This window comes from Erpetoichthys calabaricus, chromosome 3, assembly GCF_900747795.2.
Source record: "Erpetoichthys calabaricus chromosome 3, fErpCal1.3, whole genome shotgun sequence".
In the NCBI taxonomy this organism is placed as follows: Eukaryota; Metazoa; Chordata; class Cladistia; order Polypteriformes; family Polypteridae; genus Erpetoichthys; species Erpetoichthys calabaricus.
Genome location: NC_041396.2, coordinates 221,283,106 through 221,299,287, shown reverse-complemented (window position 1 = coordinate 221,299,287; position 16,182 = coordinate 221,283,106). Strand labels below are relative to the sequence as shown.

At 38.8% G+C, this 16,182-nt stretch overlaps 2 protein-coding genes across 3 annotated transcripts in view; one reads left to right on the top strand and one right to left on the bottom strand.

The window, feature by feature from the left end:
- rwdd1 (RWD domain containing 1) overlaps positions 1–16,182 on the top strand; it is a 506,701-nt gene that overhangs the window by 196,041 nt on the left and 294,478 nt on the right. The window lies entirely within an intron of this gene.
- LOC114648668 (amine sulfotransferase-like) overlaps positions 1–16,182 on the bottom strand; it is a 70,808-nt gene that overhangs the window by 30,899 nt on the left and 23,727 nt on the right. For both annotated transcript variants that reach the window (XM_028797825.2, XM_051924678.1), the window contains exon 2: positions 225–380. In XM_028797825.2, the coding sequence (XP_028653658.1) occupies positions 225–375 (151 nt within the window). In that variant the 5' untranslated portion in view covers positions 376–380. The remainder of the gene's footprint in view (positions 1–224; positions 381–16,182) is intronic.

Sequence of the window (16,182 nt, the reverse complement as noted above, 5' to 3'; positions counted from 1 at the left end):
ATATAATTTTCCTAACAAGACAAAGGACCTTAAGCACACTTTACATATTTTTAGAGTACAAAATCAAATTCAGCATTAGACAAAATTTTTATGGCAATAAAACATTTCAAAAAAGGTGCAGAAAAAGCACAGGAAAAATTCAAAAAGGCACCCAGTCATAACAGTTATAACAGAACTATTAATATATCAACGATGTGGAAGATGGAGAAACAACATTCAATTACCTGATTTGGGGTATGTAACTATAAAAATGTCACTGTCATAAATCTCTGTATCGTACAACTTGTCGAGCTCCTCTGCATTATGAATGCCTGTAATCAGGTTAAATCCCTTATATTGGAAAAGCGGCAAATGTTTCTTTTCTGGTTCAGACATTGTACCTGTGAAAACAACAGTGCAAATGAAAAATGTGTACGGTCATAGTATTACAGTAGTCAAAAAGAATTTTTTATCTCAAGTCAGAGTTCTTTTTAAACTCCAAACTGATTACTTCTCCAGCATTCTGAAACTTCATTCACAAAATCTGACCTACAGTAAATGTGGCAGCGATAAAAGTTGTGTTGGCACTGCATCCATCCATCCCTCAGATTTATAGTTGATGTTTCCACCACAATCCAATTTTTAGATATCAGTCTTCCTGTAATCTTCCCAGGACTTAAAACATCTGTCTATTACAAGCCAACTGACTCAAACAATTACCTTCTCTACAGCTCCTTCCATCCTTGGCATACTAAAAACTCTTAGTCTTTCACCATTCATTAGACTCTGCTGCCTCTGCAGTGATGATGTTGACTTCTCCAATGAAGCTCTCAGAATGAGTTTCTTCATTGATAGGGGATACTCTTCTCATATTGTAGACAGGGCCCTCAATCAAGCCAGGGGTAGATCTGGTAACATCCACTCCCAGAGAAACCCAACTACAGCTAGTTCTTCCATTCCACACTAACATTCTACAGTATGTGTCCCACAGGTCATCAAACACATTTCCCCAAAAGGCACAGGAGCCTTTTTCCTAACCCTCCCTCGATCTCCGTCTGTCTACCACATAACATACACAAACTTCTCACTTCACAGACAAGAGTCTTCACCAGGCTCTTTGAGCTGTAATAGGAGCAGTCATGTCACTTGCAAATATGTCACCAATAATATCATTGCATCTGGCCCCTCTGGCAAATTCAAGATTAGACAACAGGCCTTCTGAATCTTATTTACTGCATTTCTTATATGAAGTCTCCAGCCATCTACATAGGTGAAATGGGAAGACGCCTAGCAGATCGTTTCAGGGAACACGCCCCAGCCATTAAAATCAAACACCTTACAAAGCTAGAACACTTCATATACCTTGATCCTTTCACAGCCACGCTTACCTCTCTTTTTGTTTTCTTTCACAGGGCTTCAAAGACAGCTTTTTAAAGAAAACTAGAAGAAAATAAACTCATTCTTGGCCAGGAATCACATATTTCTTCAGGTCTTAATGACTAACTTTTTAGACTCTTTCTTCGTCTTCTATAATGACAGCTTTTCCTCACCAACTCTCACCTTTTCTCCTTTCATCTGTTGTCTTTGTTGCCTCCTACGCCCCAATATATATGTTAACTGCTCTTCAGTCACACCCCTGATGAAGTCTATACAGCCAGAATGCTGTCTCTTTAACCTTCTTTCCTTTTCAGTGTGGAAATAACCTTTAACTTTTTTTTCAGTGATAAAAAGTGATTAAAAGATTTATCCATATGTGGAATATTTAGAATCTTTCTGAAGACCATGTTTTGTACAAATCTTTAATAAGAATCAAACAGTGATTTCTGAAGCAGAAAACATTATTATGAATTTACAAGAACAACTGATTACCACTGACTCACATTCTTTTATTAACTATACAAGAAATACAGTGTATAAATAATTTGCTGTCACTATTTCAATTTCATGCTGCCATTTGTGGAAGTGAATAAAGAAAATGAGCCTTTTCTCAGAGTACTACAGTTTACATTTATATTGTTATTTGGTTCATATGTTATTAGTAACTTTGCACCAAATCCCCAGATTAAAATAGTTAAAATGTTCAACATTAAAATGATTTAAAACAAATACGCTAGTTCAAGTTCAACTTTATTGGTTTATTGTCATAGGTCACAAATTTTCCTACAAAAATATTTTATATTTTTTCTTTCCACTAAATTGCTTTGATAGTAGTGTTTTTTAATAATGTGTAGCCTGGCCTGTGAATGCTGCCTGATTACTGAGGCATTTACAACCGTGCTCTTTGTTCTTGGACCCCTCATTCTCTAACTTAATTTTATTCGAAAAAAGTACGATTTTTTTCTTCTATTATTTTAAGAATTTGGTTGCTTTACATTTTGTGGTTTCTCACATTTTGTATATACTTGTGAGCAGTATTTCATAAAGAATTGTAAAACTATTAATTAATTACATTTATGCAGTAAATGTAATTTAATGTAATGTAATACTAATACATGTAATGTAATACTGTAATGCAATCCTCTCAGGACTACCCAAAAAAGACATAAATCGTTTGCAACTAGTGCAGAATGCAGCTGCTAGAATCCTAACCAGGAAAAGAAAATCCGAGCACATCTCTCCAGTTTTGATGTCATTACACTGGTTATCTGTGTCATTCAGAATTGACTTTAAAATTCTGCTTATGGTTTATAAAGCCTTAAATAATCTCGCCCCATCTTATATATCGGAATGTCTGACACCTTATACAGTAATCCCTCCTCCATCGCGGGGGTTGCGTTCCAGAGCCACCCGCGAAATAAGAAAATCCGCGAAGTAGAAACCATATGTTTATATGGTTATTTTTATATTGTCATGCTTGGGTCACAGATTTGCGCAGAAACACAGGACGTTGTAGAGAGACAGGAACGTTATTCAAACACTGCAGACAAACATTTGTCTCTTTTTCAAAAGTTTAAACTGTGCTCCATGACAAGACAGAGATGACAGTTCTGTCTCACAATTAAAAGAATGCAAACATATCTTCTCTTCAAAGGAGTGCGCGTCAGGAGCAGAGCATGTCAGAAACAGACAAAATCAATAGGGCTGTTTGGCTTTTAAGTATGCGAAGCACCGCCGGTACAAAGCTGTTGAAGGCGGCAGCTCACACCCCCTCCGTCAGGAGCAGGGAGAGAGAGAGAGAAAAACAAAGTCAAAAATCAATACGTGCCCTTTGAGCTTTTGCAGCATGTCGCTTCAAGAAGCAGCTGCACACAGAAGGTAGCAATGTGAAGATAATCTTTCAGCATTTTTAGACGAGCGTCCGTATCGTCTAGGTGTGCGAACAACACCCTGCTCACACCCCCTACGTCAGGATCACAGAAAGTCAGCGCAAGAGAGAGAAAGAAAAGTAAGTTGGGTAGCTTCTCAGCCATCTGCCAATAGCGTCCCTTGTATGAAATCAACTGGGCAAACCAACTGAGGAAGCATGTACCAGAAATTAAAAGACCCATTGTTCTCAGAAATCCGTGAACCAGCAAAAAATCCGCGATATATATTTAAATATGCTTACATATAAAATCCGCGATAGAGTGAAGCCGCGAAAGGCGAAGCGCGATATAGCGAGGGATCACTGTATTCCAAATCGTAACCTCAGATCCTCAAATGAGTGTCTGCTTAGAATTCCAAGAACAAAACTTAAAAGAAGTGGTGAGGCGGCCTTCTGCTGTTATGCACCTAAAATCTGAAATAGCCTACCAATAGGAATTTGCCAGGCTAATACAGTGGAGCACTTCAAAAAACTGCTGAACACACATTATTTTAACATGGCATTCTCATAACTTCACTGTAATTTAATCCTGATACTCTGTATATCCAATTCATTATAATAACTATCCATGGTAGCTCTAAAATCTGTACTAACCCCTACTCTCTCTTCTGTTTCCTTTTCCGGTGTCCTTTTGGTGGTGGCTCTACTCAAAGCACCATGGTGTTCCAGCAGTGATGGATTAAAAGCCATAAGTCTGCATGACCATCATTATCAAGTCCTTCCGTGAGAACCCTAGATACAACAGGACTATTTCATTTATGTTAGGTAGAATGCCCAGAGGGGACTGGGCGGTCTCATGGCCTGGAACCCCTGCAGATTTTTTTTTCTCCAGCCGTCTGGAGTTTTTTTTTTTTGTTTTTTCTGTCCACCCTGGCCATTGGACCTTACTCTTTTTCTATGTTAACTAATGTTGTCTTATTTTAATTTATTTTGAATTTTATTTTTATTTTCTGTTCTTCATTATGTAAAGCACTTTGAGCTACTTTTTTGTATGAAAATGTGCTATATAAATAAATGTTGTTGACAGTGTTCCTGTCACGGTACCGGAGCATTGAGATTCAAACTAAGATCTCAGAATAAGCACCCCCTTATTGCCTCACCAACACGTCCTCCAACAGCAACCCAACATCTCTTAGATGATGTCACACATCCAGGAACCGGCTGGGCCCAAACATGCTTAGCCCCTGAAGGATTACCTCTTCTGAAGTGCAGGTGGTAATGGCTACTGGTTTCAGATCTTGATTGTTATGTTTTATTTTGGGGTACCTCCACTTCTTCACATTTTTTAAATTCCCCTTGTATTATGATGGTTAATATTAATATTTTTACAGTTAGTCATTCGAGGTTATTTTCTTGAACATTCCTTTCTTCTGAGTTGCTTAATCGAATTCCTTTTTGCACTTGTGTTTAATTGAATAATTAATCTCAATAAATATTTTGTTTAAATCATTTTCTTTTCTAACAAGACCGCTCTAGATCGGGGTTCTCAAAGTCAGTCCTGGGGGACCACCGTGGCTTCAGGTTTTTGCTTCAACCAGATTCACAATCAGTAACAACTGATAATACTGATCTCAATTAATTAGCTAGTATTTTTTTCCTCTACTCTTATTCTACATTAAGAAAGCACGGAGGCATGATTTTTACATTTATAAGACATTTAGAAGTATTTGTGCTTTTGCTATAGATTTAAATGCCTAACTCTCTTTTGCTGATTTCATTATATTTTGCCCTTTCTCTGTGCAGTTTTTCCCCTTCGTTGTATCTTATTAATGACAATTAAAAATGAGCAGAGCAGACACGCTGGCAAACAACACTGAATAATCAAAGGCTACAACTACTTTAGCGTCAGACCCACTAATTAGAAAATAATGGATTAAGTAAACAATTAGAACACCTGGAAAAATAGAATGAACATCAAGATGAAAATATTGTTAACAAGAGAAAAAAATACATTATTCCCATATATAACTGCTTAGTACATTTTTATATATATATTTACCAAACCTAGTTTTCTAATTTCTATATTGTTCCCAAAACACAGAACCTGGGCAATGACAGTATAACAGTTCACTTAAATAGCCCAGGATTCCAATTAAAAACAGAAGCTGGCTGGAACAAAAACCCTGCAGCCACAGTGAGTCTCCAGGACTGGCGTCGAGAACTCCTGCTCTAGATCACAACCTGCTGGTTGCATGCTGGATGAAAGATCTGAGTGGAAGCTGAGTAGCAGAAGAGGCAGCTATAAACATTACATAAAAGTCCTCATCACTGGAGTTTCTGACAAATATCGGTCAACAGCTCCTTAAAAGTAAATGAGGTTTCATGTTTGTGTTTCTTACAACATGTTCCACATATTACATTACCTCCACCACTAAGGTATCTATTTATGCCATTACTCTAAATATTTCTTGTTTAATTAATAAAATTTCTTCACATCTGCTGTACTCATTTTGAGGAAGTTGAACTCAATGTTTTTATTAAAATTATATAGTGTGTGACCTTTCTGCTTTTCCTTAATTATTTGTAAGAGAGAAATGCAAAAACTTAATCCTACAAATTGAACAAAATAAATGCCAGTTCAAGGAGTTTCCACGCAACCCTATGAACTAGTTGATAAAAACAAAGTTCATGTGATCTTGTTCCACCGAATTCATCATTAAGATCACAGCTAACCCTGAATGCTAAATGATAACTTTAAATTGTTTATTTTCAGCAACAGTGGCTTATTTTTTTTATGAATTTACTGCAAAGCAAAATATATTCGTTGAATAATGAAAGTGAATGGATCACTAACAAAAACAAAAATAAAAGAACAACCAGCCATTTTTAGTAATGGTTAGCTGGATTACTTGGTATGTGTGTTGAATGATTACTCAATTTTTTGACACTTTATAGAAAAGACTGTAATTTTACAAAAATATATAATTACTGGGTGCCCTTTTGATTGGCTAGCACCCCTTCCAGAGTTGATTGCTGCTTTATACCCAGTGCTACCGAGGTAGGCTTTGTCCTTTCTATAACCCTCAATTTGTTTAAAAATGGATATCTTAAGTGTACATGCCAATGCTGAAATTTTACCTTATGTTGATGAAAATATAAATATATTTACAGGGCTGGCATGAGTGAGAAAATCTGTAGAAGGCATCTAAAGTTGATGGTTATATTTCAGTTCAAATATAGCTGTCGCCACTACTCAAATTCAACTTTACTTTCAATTTATTAAGTTGCAATAGATAGGGAAGTAAAATGAATACTCAGTACAAAATTTGGTATTATTAAGTCAGTTTTTGTTTAACTAAATGCAAAAAAGTGATATGCCTAGTGACAGATAGCCAGGATCATTACCCGGCTGGGATGCCAACCAGGTGGAAGAACTAAAGGACATTATCTCCCCGAGACAATAGGGGGAAGCCCCCCTGGGTTGATACAGCATCACAGATCCCAACAGAGCATGCTGGGTGTTGTAGTTTGAAGCAGCCCTGTTGAGTTCTGTGGGCGCTGCCAGGGGGTGCTGCAGGGACAGCTAAGCCCTTTGTGGCACTTCTGGGTGCACTACAAAAAAAGAGCCACCTCACCCAGTCACGGAGCCAGAGTCAGGAGGACCTGGACAAAGCTTGTGAGAGGAGGAGTGGAGACAGAGAGAGAGAAAGAGAAAAGGAAGAAGGAAGGACTGTGCTTAGTTGTAATTTTGGTGCTTTGTACTGTGCTACTGTGGAGAGCAAAAGAAAAGTGCTTTACCACTTAAAATAAAGACATGCTGGGTGAAAAGACTGGGCCCTGTGTCAGTTGTGTCCAGGGTTTGGGGAGCTGTACGCCACCTGGTGGTACACAGCCTGTAACTTTCTTAATTACACACCTACCTTAACAGATTTAGGACAATGCATTTATAAATGCTAGTGCAAGATATATCTGCTATAAGTGGAAAACCCTATCCACAGCTACTGAAATTACAAAGTGTAATATACCTATAACAGACAAACATGACTCAAAATGAAAATAAAGTTGCCAGTAATGCATTTAAACTCATAAGTGATGCACAGACATTGCTAAATTACTGCAAAAGATTGATCAAAAACTATCATCACTCACCTGCAGTTGGATACTGGACATCCTGTCTGGTCGCTCCCAGAGGGTCAGGCTGGGTCTCCACACATCCACTGCTCTCAGCCTCAACACCGGGACTCCGCAGGGATGTGTGCTCAGCCTGCTCCTCTACACCCTCTACACATATGACTGTGTCCCCACTCACCATAGCAACAAGATCATAAAGTTCACAGATGACACGACGGTGGTCGAACTCATCTCTGGCAAGGATGGTGAGCTGGCATACAGGGACAAGGTGGAGTGGCTGTCAGAGTGGTGCGGAGTCAATAACCTGCTCCTCAACACCATGAAAACGAAGGAGCTTGTTATTGACTTTAGAAAAAACAAAACTGACATCCAGCCACTCATCATTGGCGGGGCCTGTGTGGAGAGGGTCCCAGTGTTCAGGTTTCTGGGCATTGAGCTGGAGGATGACCTGACCTGGAGCCCCAACACCAAGGAGCTGCTGAAGAAGGCGCAGCTTAGACTGTATTTTCTGAGAATCCTCAGAAAGAACCATCTCCCCAAAAATCTACTCCTTGCCTTTCATCACTGTTCCATCGAGAGTGTGCTCACGTACAGACTGTGAAAAGCTCTCCACAGGGTCGTCAGGACAGCGGAGAGGACAATTGGTTGTACCCTCCCCACTCTGGAACAAATCTACAACTCCCGATGCCACAAAAAAGCAATAGACATTTCATAGGATTCATCACATTCCGGTCATTGCCTCTTCCAGGTTTTGCCATCGGGCAAGAGATACAGAGCAATGAAAACCAGGACAAACCGCCTTAAAAACAGCTTTTATCCAAAAACAATCATGGCCCTGAACTCAGAATAAAACTGCTCCATATCATTCTCCCAGTGTGCAATATAGACCTTAAGTCAACCAGTGCAATTTGTATATATAACAAGTGCAATTTGTATATTTTGTAAAGTACTTTTATTACTATTCGGTTTGTTATTATTTTCTCTCTTCTTGTCTTTTTAACTGTTATGCCTCACACTGAGTCGACTCCACCTTCAACTTCGTTATTCCTTTGTAAAAGTGACAATGACAATAAAGATCTATCTATCTACCTATCTATCTATCTATCTAAGAGCACTGCATACAATGAACCTTTCAACAGCCAACCCTCACCTTGTATATTTATAGAAAAGCTTCTTCTTCTTCTTTCAGCTGCTCCCGTTAGGGGTTGCCACAGTGGAACATCTTGTTCCATATCTTCCTGTCCTGTACATCTTGCACTGTCACACCCATCACCTGCATGTCTTCTCTCACCACACCCATAAACTTTCTCTTAGGCCATCCTCTTTTCCTCTCACCCGGTAGCTCCATCCTTACCATCCTTTTCCCAATATACCCAGCATGTCCCCTCTGCACATGTCCAAACCAAAGCAATCTCGACTCTCTGACTTTGTCTCCCAACCTTCCAACCTGAGCTGACCCTCTAATGTACTCATTTCTAATCCTGTCCATCCTTGTCACACCCAGTGCAAATCTTAGCATCTTTAACTCTGCCACCTCCAGCTATAGAAAAGCAAAAATAAATATTACCAGTCATGTACAGTATATAACCCTGTGATAGCACAAATATTACCTCAACATCTGAATATCTTAACTATCTTCAGTTACATCATCATAATGTGTGAAATAGCACATCATCTTCAGCAGCTAATGTAAGAAAATTAGAACTTTATCAGTATTGCACTTGCTACATCCCTGTGCACACAGTCATCAGAGATGATGGCGTGTGTCACCCAAATTTAAACACCACTGTGACTTAATTCTAACATCTCAACGAGCACCATCTTTGCTGAAGTTCCGGAGATTGTTGTTTCTTTACTTGGGCTAAGTTGTAGCCCATGATCCAAACACTTCTGTTCATAGCAAACACTTCACGCAACAGTTGTAGCTCTCAGTTCACACAGTCTCATATTAAATGCATTTCCCTTCAGTGAAATGGGGAGGCCACTTGTCATTTTCCTGAACCAACCACTGCTTTACAGTTCACCTATCGTATATACTCACATATAAGTTCTCCCGTTGATAAGTCAGGACTTGATTATACCGTATAATTTCTGGAACATCCAGAAACCTCCTCTTAGGCCTTCCTCTTTTCCTCTTACCTGGCAGCTCTTTCCTTAACATCCTTTTCCCAATATACTCAGCATCTCTCCTCTGCACATGACCAAACCAATGCAATCTCGCTTCTCTGACTTTGTCTCCCAACCATCCAACATGAGCCGACCCTCTAATATACTCATTTCTAATCCTATCCATCCTCGTCACATCCAGTGCAAATCTTAGCATCTTTAACTCTGCTACCTCCAGCTCTGTCTCCTGCTTTCTGGTCAGTGCCACCGTCTCCAACCCATATAACATAGCTGGTCTCACTACAGTTCTGTAGACCTTCCCTTTCACTCTTGCTGATACCCGTCTGTCACAAATTACTCCTGACACTCTTCTCCACCCATTCCATCCTGCCTTCACTCTCTTTTTCACCTCTCTTCCACAATCCCCATTACTCTGTACTGTTGATCCCAAGTATTTAAACTCATCCACCTTCGCCAACTCTACTCCCAGCAATCTCACCATTGCACTGACCTCCCTCTCATTTACACACATGTATTCTGTCTTGTTTCTACTGACCTTCATTCCTCTCCTCTCTACAGCATATCTCCACCTCACCAGGGTCTCCTCAACCTGCTCTCTACTATCGCTACAAATCATAATGTCATCAGCAAACATCATAGTCCACAGGGACTCCTGTCTAATCTCGTCTGTCAACCTGTCCATCACCATTGCAAATAAGACAGGGCTCAGAGCCAATCCCTGATGTAATCCCATGTCCACCTTGAATGCATCCATCACTCCTACTACAGACCTCACCATTGTCACACTTCCCTAGTACATATTGTGTAAAACTCTTACGTACTTCTCTGCCACTCCCGACTTCCTCATACAATACCACAGCTCCTCTCAAGGCACCCTGTCATATGCTTTCTCCAGGCCCACAAAAACACAAAAAAACTTCTTCTGGCCTTCTCTATACTTCTCCATCAACATCCTCAGAGCAAACATCGCATATGTGGTGCTCTTTCTTGGCATGGAACCATACTGCTGCTCACTAATCATCACCTCACTTCTTAACCTAGCTTCCACCACTCTTTCCAATAACTTAATGCTGTGACGCATCAGTTTTATCCCCCTGTAGTTACTGCAGTCCTGCACATCCCCCTTATTCTTAAATATCGACACTAGTACACTACTTCTCCACTCCTCAGGCATCCTCTCACTTTCCAAGATTCCATTAAACAATCTGGTTTAAAACTCCACTGCCATCTCTCCTAAACCCCTCCATGCTTAAACAGGTATGTCATCTGGACCAACGGCCTTTCCATTTTTCATCCTCTTCATAGCTGTCCTTACTTCCTGTTTGCTAATCTATTGCACTTCCTTGATCACTATCTCCACATCCTCCAACCAAATCTCTCTCTTGTTCTCTTCATTCATCAACCTCTCAAAGTACTCTTTCCATTTGCTCAACACTCTCCTTGCTTGTGAGTACATTTCCATCTTTATCCTTTATTACCCTAACCTGCTGCACATCTTTCTCAGCTCGGTCCCTCTGTCTAGCCAATTGGTACAGGTCCTTTTCTCCCTCCTTAGTGTCCAACCTCTCATACAACTCATCATACGCCTTTTCTTTAGTCTTCGCCACCTCTCTCTTCACCTTGCACCTTAGCTCCTTGTACTCTTGTTTACTTTCTGCATCTCTCTGACTATCCCATTTCTTCTTCACCATCCTCTTCCTCTGTATACTCTCCTGTACTTCCCCGTTCCACCTTTGACATAAAACTAGTGGCCAGAAATCCTGATCTGCAGATAAAGGTAATGGATAGTAACATTTAAGCCTTATAGAAGACTGCAATTCTTTATTGGCTTGAAAATGCAAGGTTAATAATTAATTAATTGATTTCATCTAGCTTCTTCATTTATATAGACACTTGTTCACAGGATAATACATCTCTATGTATAATTTCCAACAGGCGCAAGGAATTTCATGTTCCATGCATCAAGCTAATTTAATTAGCCAAGTCGCCATTCACAATTTCTAAAGATTAAGGTTTCCACTTCAACTACATGTCTTAGAACATTATTCTAGAGCAGGGTCACCAACTCCAGTCCTGGAGGACCACCATGGCTGCAGGTTTTCATTCCAACCCTTTTCTTAATGAGTGACCTGTTTCTGATTAACTTCTTTTGAACTAATTGTGTCTGCATAGGCCTCAGCCCTTTATTATCTATGTAGAATATTTAGGTGGAGGTAGGAACCATGTTGCAATTATTAGAACTGCTGCCTCCCCGATTCTGGGTTTGAATACTGAATTGTGTGGACATTGTAGGTTCTGCTTGTATCAGAGGGTGCACTGGTTTTACTCTCTGTGTGTTAGTTTGTTCAGCAGGGAGCATTAACTTCACTGATGAACCAGGTTCAAAGCTGGGAAATGCACTGCGGAAAGGTTTTTCTGCTAACAGCTCAGACTCAGACTCACCACAAGGACAAAATAACATCAACTTTAAAACTAAAAAAAGCACAAAAAACGAGCACTTAGCTTGTATTAAAGATTCACTCAACACAATCCACAACTCTGCAGGAAAACCCACAATATAAGTCAACACAGGTGTATGCAGCAGTTAGCTGAAGTGCTCTCAGTGCTCTCACCCACTGTTGACTTCTCCTTATGCTGTTGGAGGGTGCAGAAGTTTAGAGTGTTATGTTTAGTTTATGTTATGTTTAGGTTATGGTGAGTCAAAATTTGAAAGTCTTAGGACTTGAGCTGATAAGTAGCTGTGGTACTGGAATGTTTCCAGGGTTCAGCTGTTGTTTCAAATACCAGTGTGTGTGCATGGGAACGTTTTTTTTTTTTGTATCTTTAAGATAATATTGGTTTGATACAATAAACCAATCTGTGTCTAACTAGGAGCTTCACCTGGCAGAGCCCAAGAAATACTTTCTCACAGCCTGACACTTAGTACACTTCTCCATGGTACACAACTGCATTATGAGCATTTAAAGCTAGTGGAAGGCAACTTGAACAGCTACTGTATATAAAAAGTCAGGTCTTACTGTTCATAGACAAATAGTTGAACAATATTAGAGTATAATAACACTCTCAAACCTTCCAGATCATCATGCTTCTTTCATGTTATTTATAATAGTTCTGGAGTACTAGGGTGTTGTACCATGTTAGCCATTGTGAATGTAGTGAATACTCAAGCAAAGGCACACTTTTTATTGGCTAACTAAAAAGATTACAATATGCAAGCTTTAGAGGCAACTCAGGCCCCTTCTTCGGGCAAGATGTAATACAGAAACTGGAGTTCCTTGTGTTTATATAGACACCAGGACAGATACAGCATTGGAAAAACTTTAAGTGAGATGTCTTAAATGTGAAAAATTAATAGACCTTTCCAGGCGCTAAGATTCATTTAGCAAGAGAGGAGATTAATGTATAGTCAAGATCTTTAGATAAGATAACTGTCCAACAAAGACTTTTGAAGTTTCTGATGAGTTTTACAATACAATGTGGGTTTGTATACAGGTTGTCTGTGTCAGTCCGAGAGATGCAAACAATCCTCATATCTGGCCATAAAACTCCAGTAAACCATGTTGTAATATGTTACATTTTAGCATGAGTTTAACTTCCCATTCTTTTCTCTCTTGCTGCGTGCTGAAGTTGCCCATAAACACTGTGACTTTAAAGTCCCTCTCACAGTGTCCATGGCTGTTGAAGTGGGTGCTTGACTTCTCACTATAATAGTTCTGGTAAAAATTAATAAATTGCTAAAACTGATTGTTACCTCAGAGTCTTCTTCTTTTGAAGTGTGTAACAAATTTCTGAACTAAAATAAATCACATTAATGCTTCTGTATCCAGTGCCTCTTCTTCTGTCCTACTGCTTTCTTGTGTTTTGCTATTGTTTCCAGCTGATTTATGGGCATTGTATTGCTTAGTATTGCTTGTAGTGTTACCTTTGACACAGTCTGTCATGCTTTTTTACTCTACTGTATGGAAAGCTGGAAATCTGGTACAATACTTGCCTAGTTTTAAATCCTGTTTATCAGACCGTTCTCAGTTTGTCCTCATGGATAATAATAAATGTCACTCTGTCCCAATATGACATGGTGTCCTCCCAGGGTTCAGTTCTGAGGTCAATGCTCTTCAGCATCTATAAGCTACCTTTAGGGCAAATCATAAGGAAATATGGTTTGGGTTATTGTTGTTATGCAAATGACACTTAAATCTATACTGGTGTAAAACCTACATGTTTTCTACCTCTTCTGTTGTTACCAATTGTCTCCAAGAAATAAAGCTATGGATGCAACAATTTTCTTCCACTAAACTATTCAAAGACAGGTTATTTTAATATGTAATCATCTGAGTCTATTTGTTGATTATATTCATGGATTACCATCCACTAATGCCTAGACTTGGTGTTATTTTTCATATTTGAGGCACACATTAAAAACATTACCAAAATTTCCTTATTTCATCTTCATAATATCACAATGCTCTACCATTTCCGAGACAGACTGCCACTGAAAGTCTTATTTATGGTTTATCACTTCTCTTTTAGATTATTGTAACTTACTTCTCTTTAGTCTACCAGTAAATTTTTTTTAGAAGCTCTAGTATGTGCAAAACTGTGTTGCTTGGATTCTTACTCATACATTATTGTACAATCACATCATCCCTGTAATGTCACATGTACACTGGTGCCCCGTTGATGAACGCATTACTTTTAAAACTCTTATTCATGCATACAAAGCAGTCCATGGCAAAGCTTCTTATTACACCTTTGACCTTGTGAAACCCTACAGTCCCTTGTGCTCTTTCTGTTCTGTTGGCTCTTTCTCCCTGCAGCAGCCAAACTTAAATCCATGGGGGAGAAAGCTTTTTCTTGTTGTGCTCCTTGCCAATGGAATGCTTTGTTGATAGATATCAGACTATTGACTGCTGTAAGAAACTATTTAAAACAACATTTTTCTATATAGCTTTTAAGGATCTGACAACTCTTGATTTTGCTCTTCTTTTAACTTGGATTTTGTTGGTATCTGCTTTTGTTGCATGTTTTATTCTGTTTTATTTTATTCTGTATGTTTAAGTATCCTACTTTGTTTATATATTTTAACTATATGTTGCATATTGTATTTCATGTTGTCATTTACTACTTAGTTTTTACTTTTTATTCTACTTATTTGTTTTGCTTTTCTTTAGTCTACCTGCAACTTCTCTTTAGAAGCTCCAGCATGTGCAAAACTGTGCTGTGGCTATCTCTTTGGGTTAAGTAAAGTTCATTACAAATATTATTACTATTAAACAGATTGCAGAGCCATGGTGCACTCAATACTTGTCATACCAAAAGGTAAGCAATCAACAGATGGCCCTGCCATAATGGCATTGTCTCTGATGCAAGCAGAAGGTTTTATTAGAAGAGGCACAGAGTAACAACAAGGTCATAACTGTAACAGTGAACCATGAATAGCTGATTAAAGTACATTGTGAGCCAGAGATTCTGCCTGGTCTGGCATAGACAAACATCAATGAACTATCAAACATGGTATTTTTAATCAGGGCAAAGGTAAATTGTTGTAAAGCAATATAGAAAGTAGTAATAAACAGGCAAGTCTGAACAAAATTTAAATATGGAGTACCTACAATAAAAGAGCCAGAATGTAAATGTCAGGAATCTGTAGTTGATTTTGTTAAGTGTGTGTGAGTTTGTCTTTACATGCATTCATTTTTATTCATAAATGTATTAGTATATAATTCTTAACATTTGTTCTATGCTCACATTTTTTGAAAGGGCAACCTAGTTTGCACTTGTGTGGACACAGTTACACTATAAAAAGGTACTGCCTATGGCAAAGCGTCTGAACTTTGGTGAATCAAATGAAAGACTTCATTAGAGACTAACACATGAAGAACATCACAAAGGAAACGTTAAGGGAAAGAAAAGCTGTTTATCCTGTATTTAATTCCATGACTTACTGTTCTAAAATCCTGGAAAAGTGAAGAAAAATAACATAATGTCAGCCAGACTTTCATTCTAGCTGGGTGCTGTTGACAACTTGGCAGACCAATGGTGTATTACGTGAAAGAAATATACAGGCATTAGACAGAGGCCTGTTAATAAAACCAAATAGATAGGAATCTGTGTGCTAGGCCAGGGCCTTTTGGTGACATTGGGTGGGAATATAAGTAAAAGAAGAAGTGCACAAGTTTGGAAGCATCTGGTTCATGACGGGGCTTTTGTAGTCTGTCTTAGATCATTTCCTGAGGCCTTTACTGTTAAATCTTCTTATCTCTGCTATATTTCTAAATACAACCAGTCCCACAGGGTGATAAAGAACCAGAACTCTTTAACAAATCTGAAATAACCATAAACGCTTATATGTCCTTCTCAACTCTTGTCTCTTTATCACTCATTCCATATATACTGTTTGCTCTAAACTCCACACTCCCCTTTTTCTATTACACATGCGCACATAACCATATCCTTCACCATGTAAGGAATAACAGGATACCCCTTGACAATTTACTTAGCTTAATACATAACATTTATAGTGGCAGAAGGCACTCATAGATGTGCTTCCTAGTTAACACCCCTGTTTAGGAATACTAATCCATCACATGTGTCTGCCAGTTCTTTCTTTTTGAACTTCAGCTTATTAAAAAACATAAAAGGTACTGACTTTGTGGACATTCCTGACTATTCTTTTACCTTCTCCCAAACTAAGGACCTTTGCT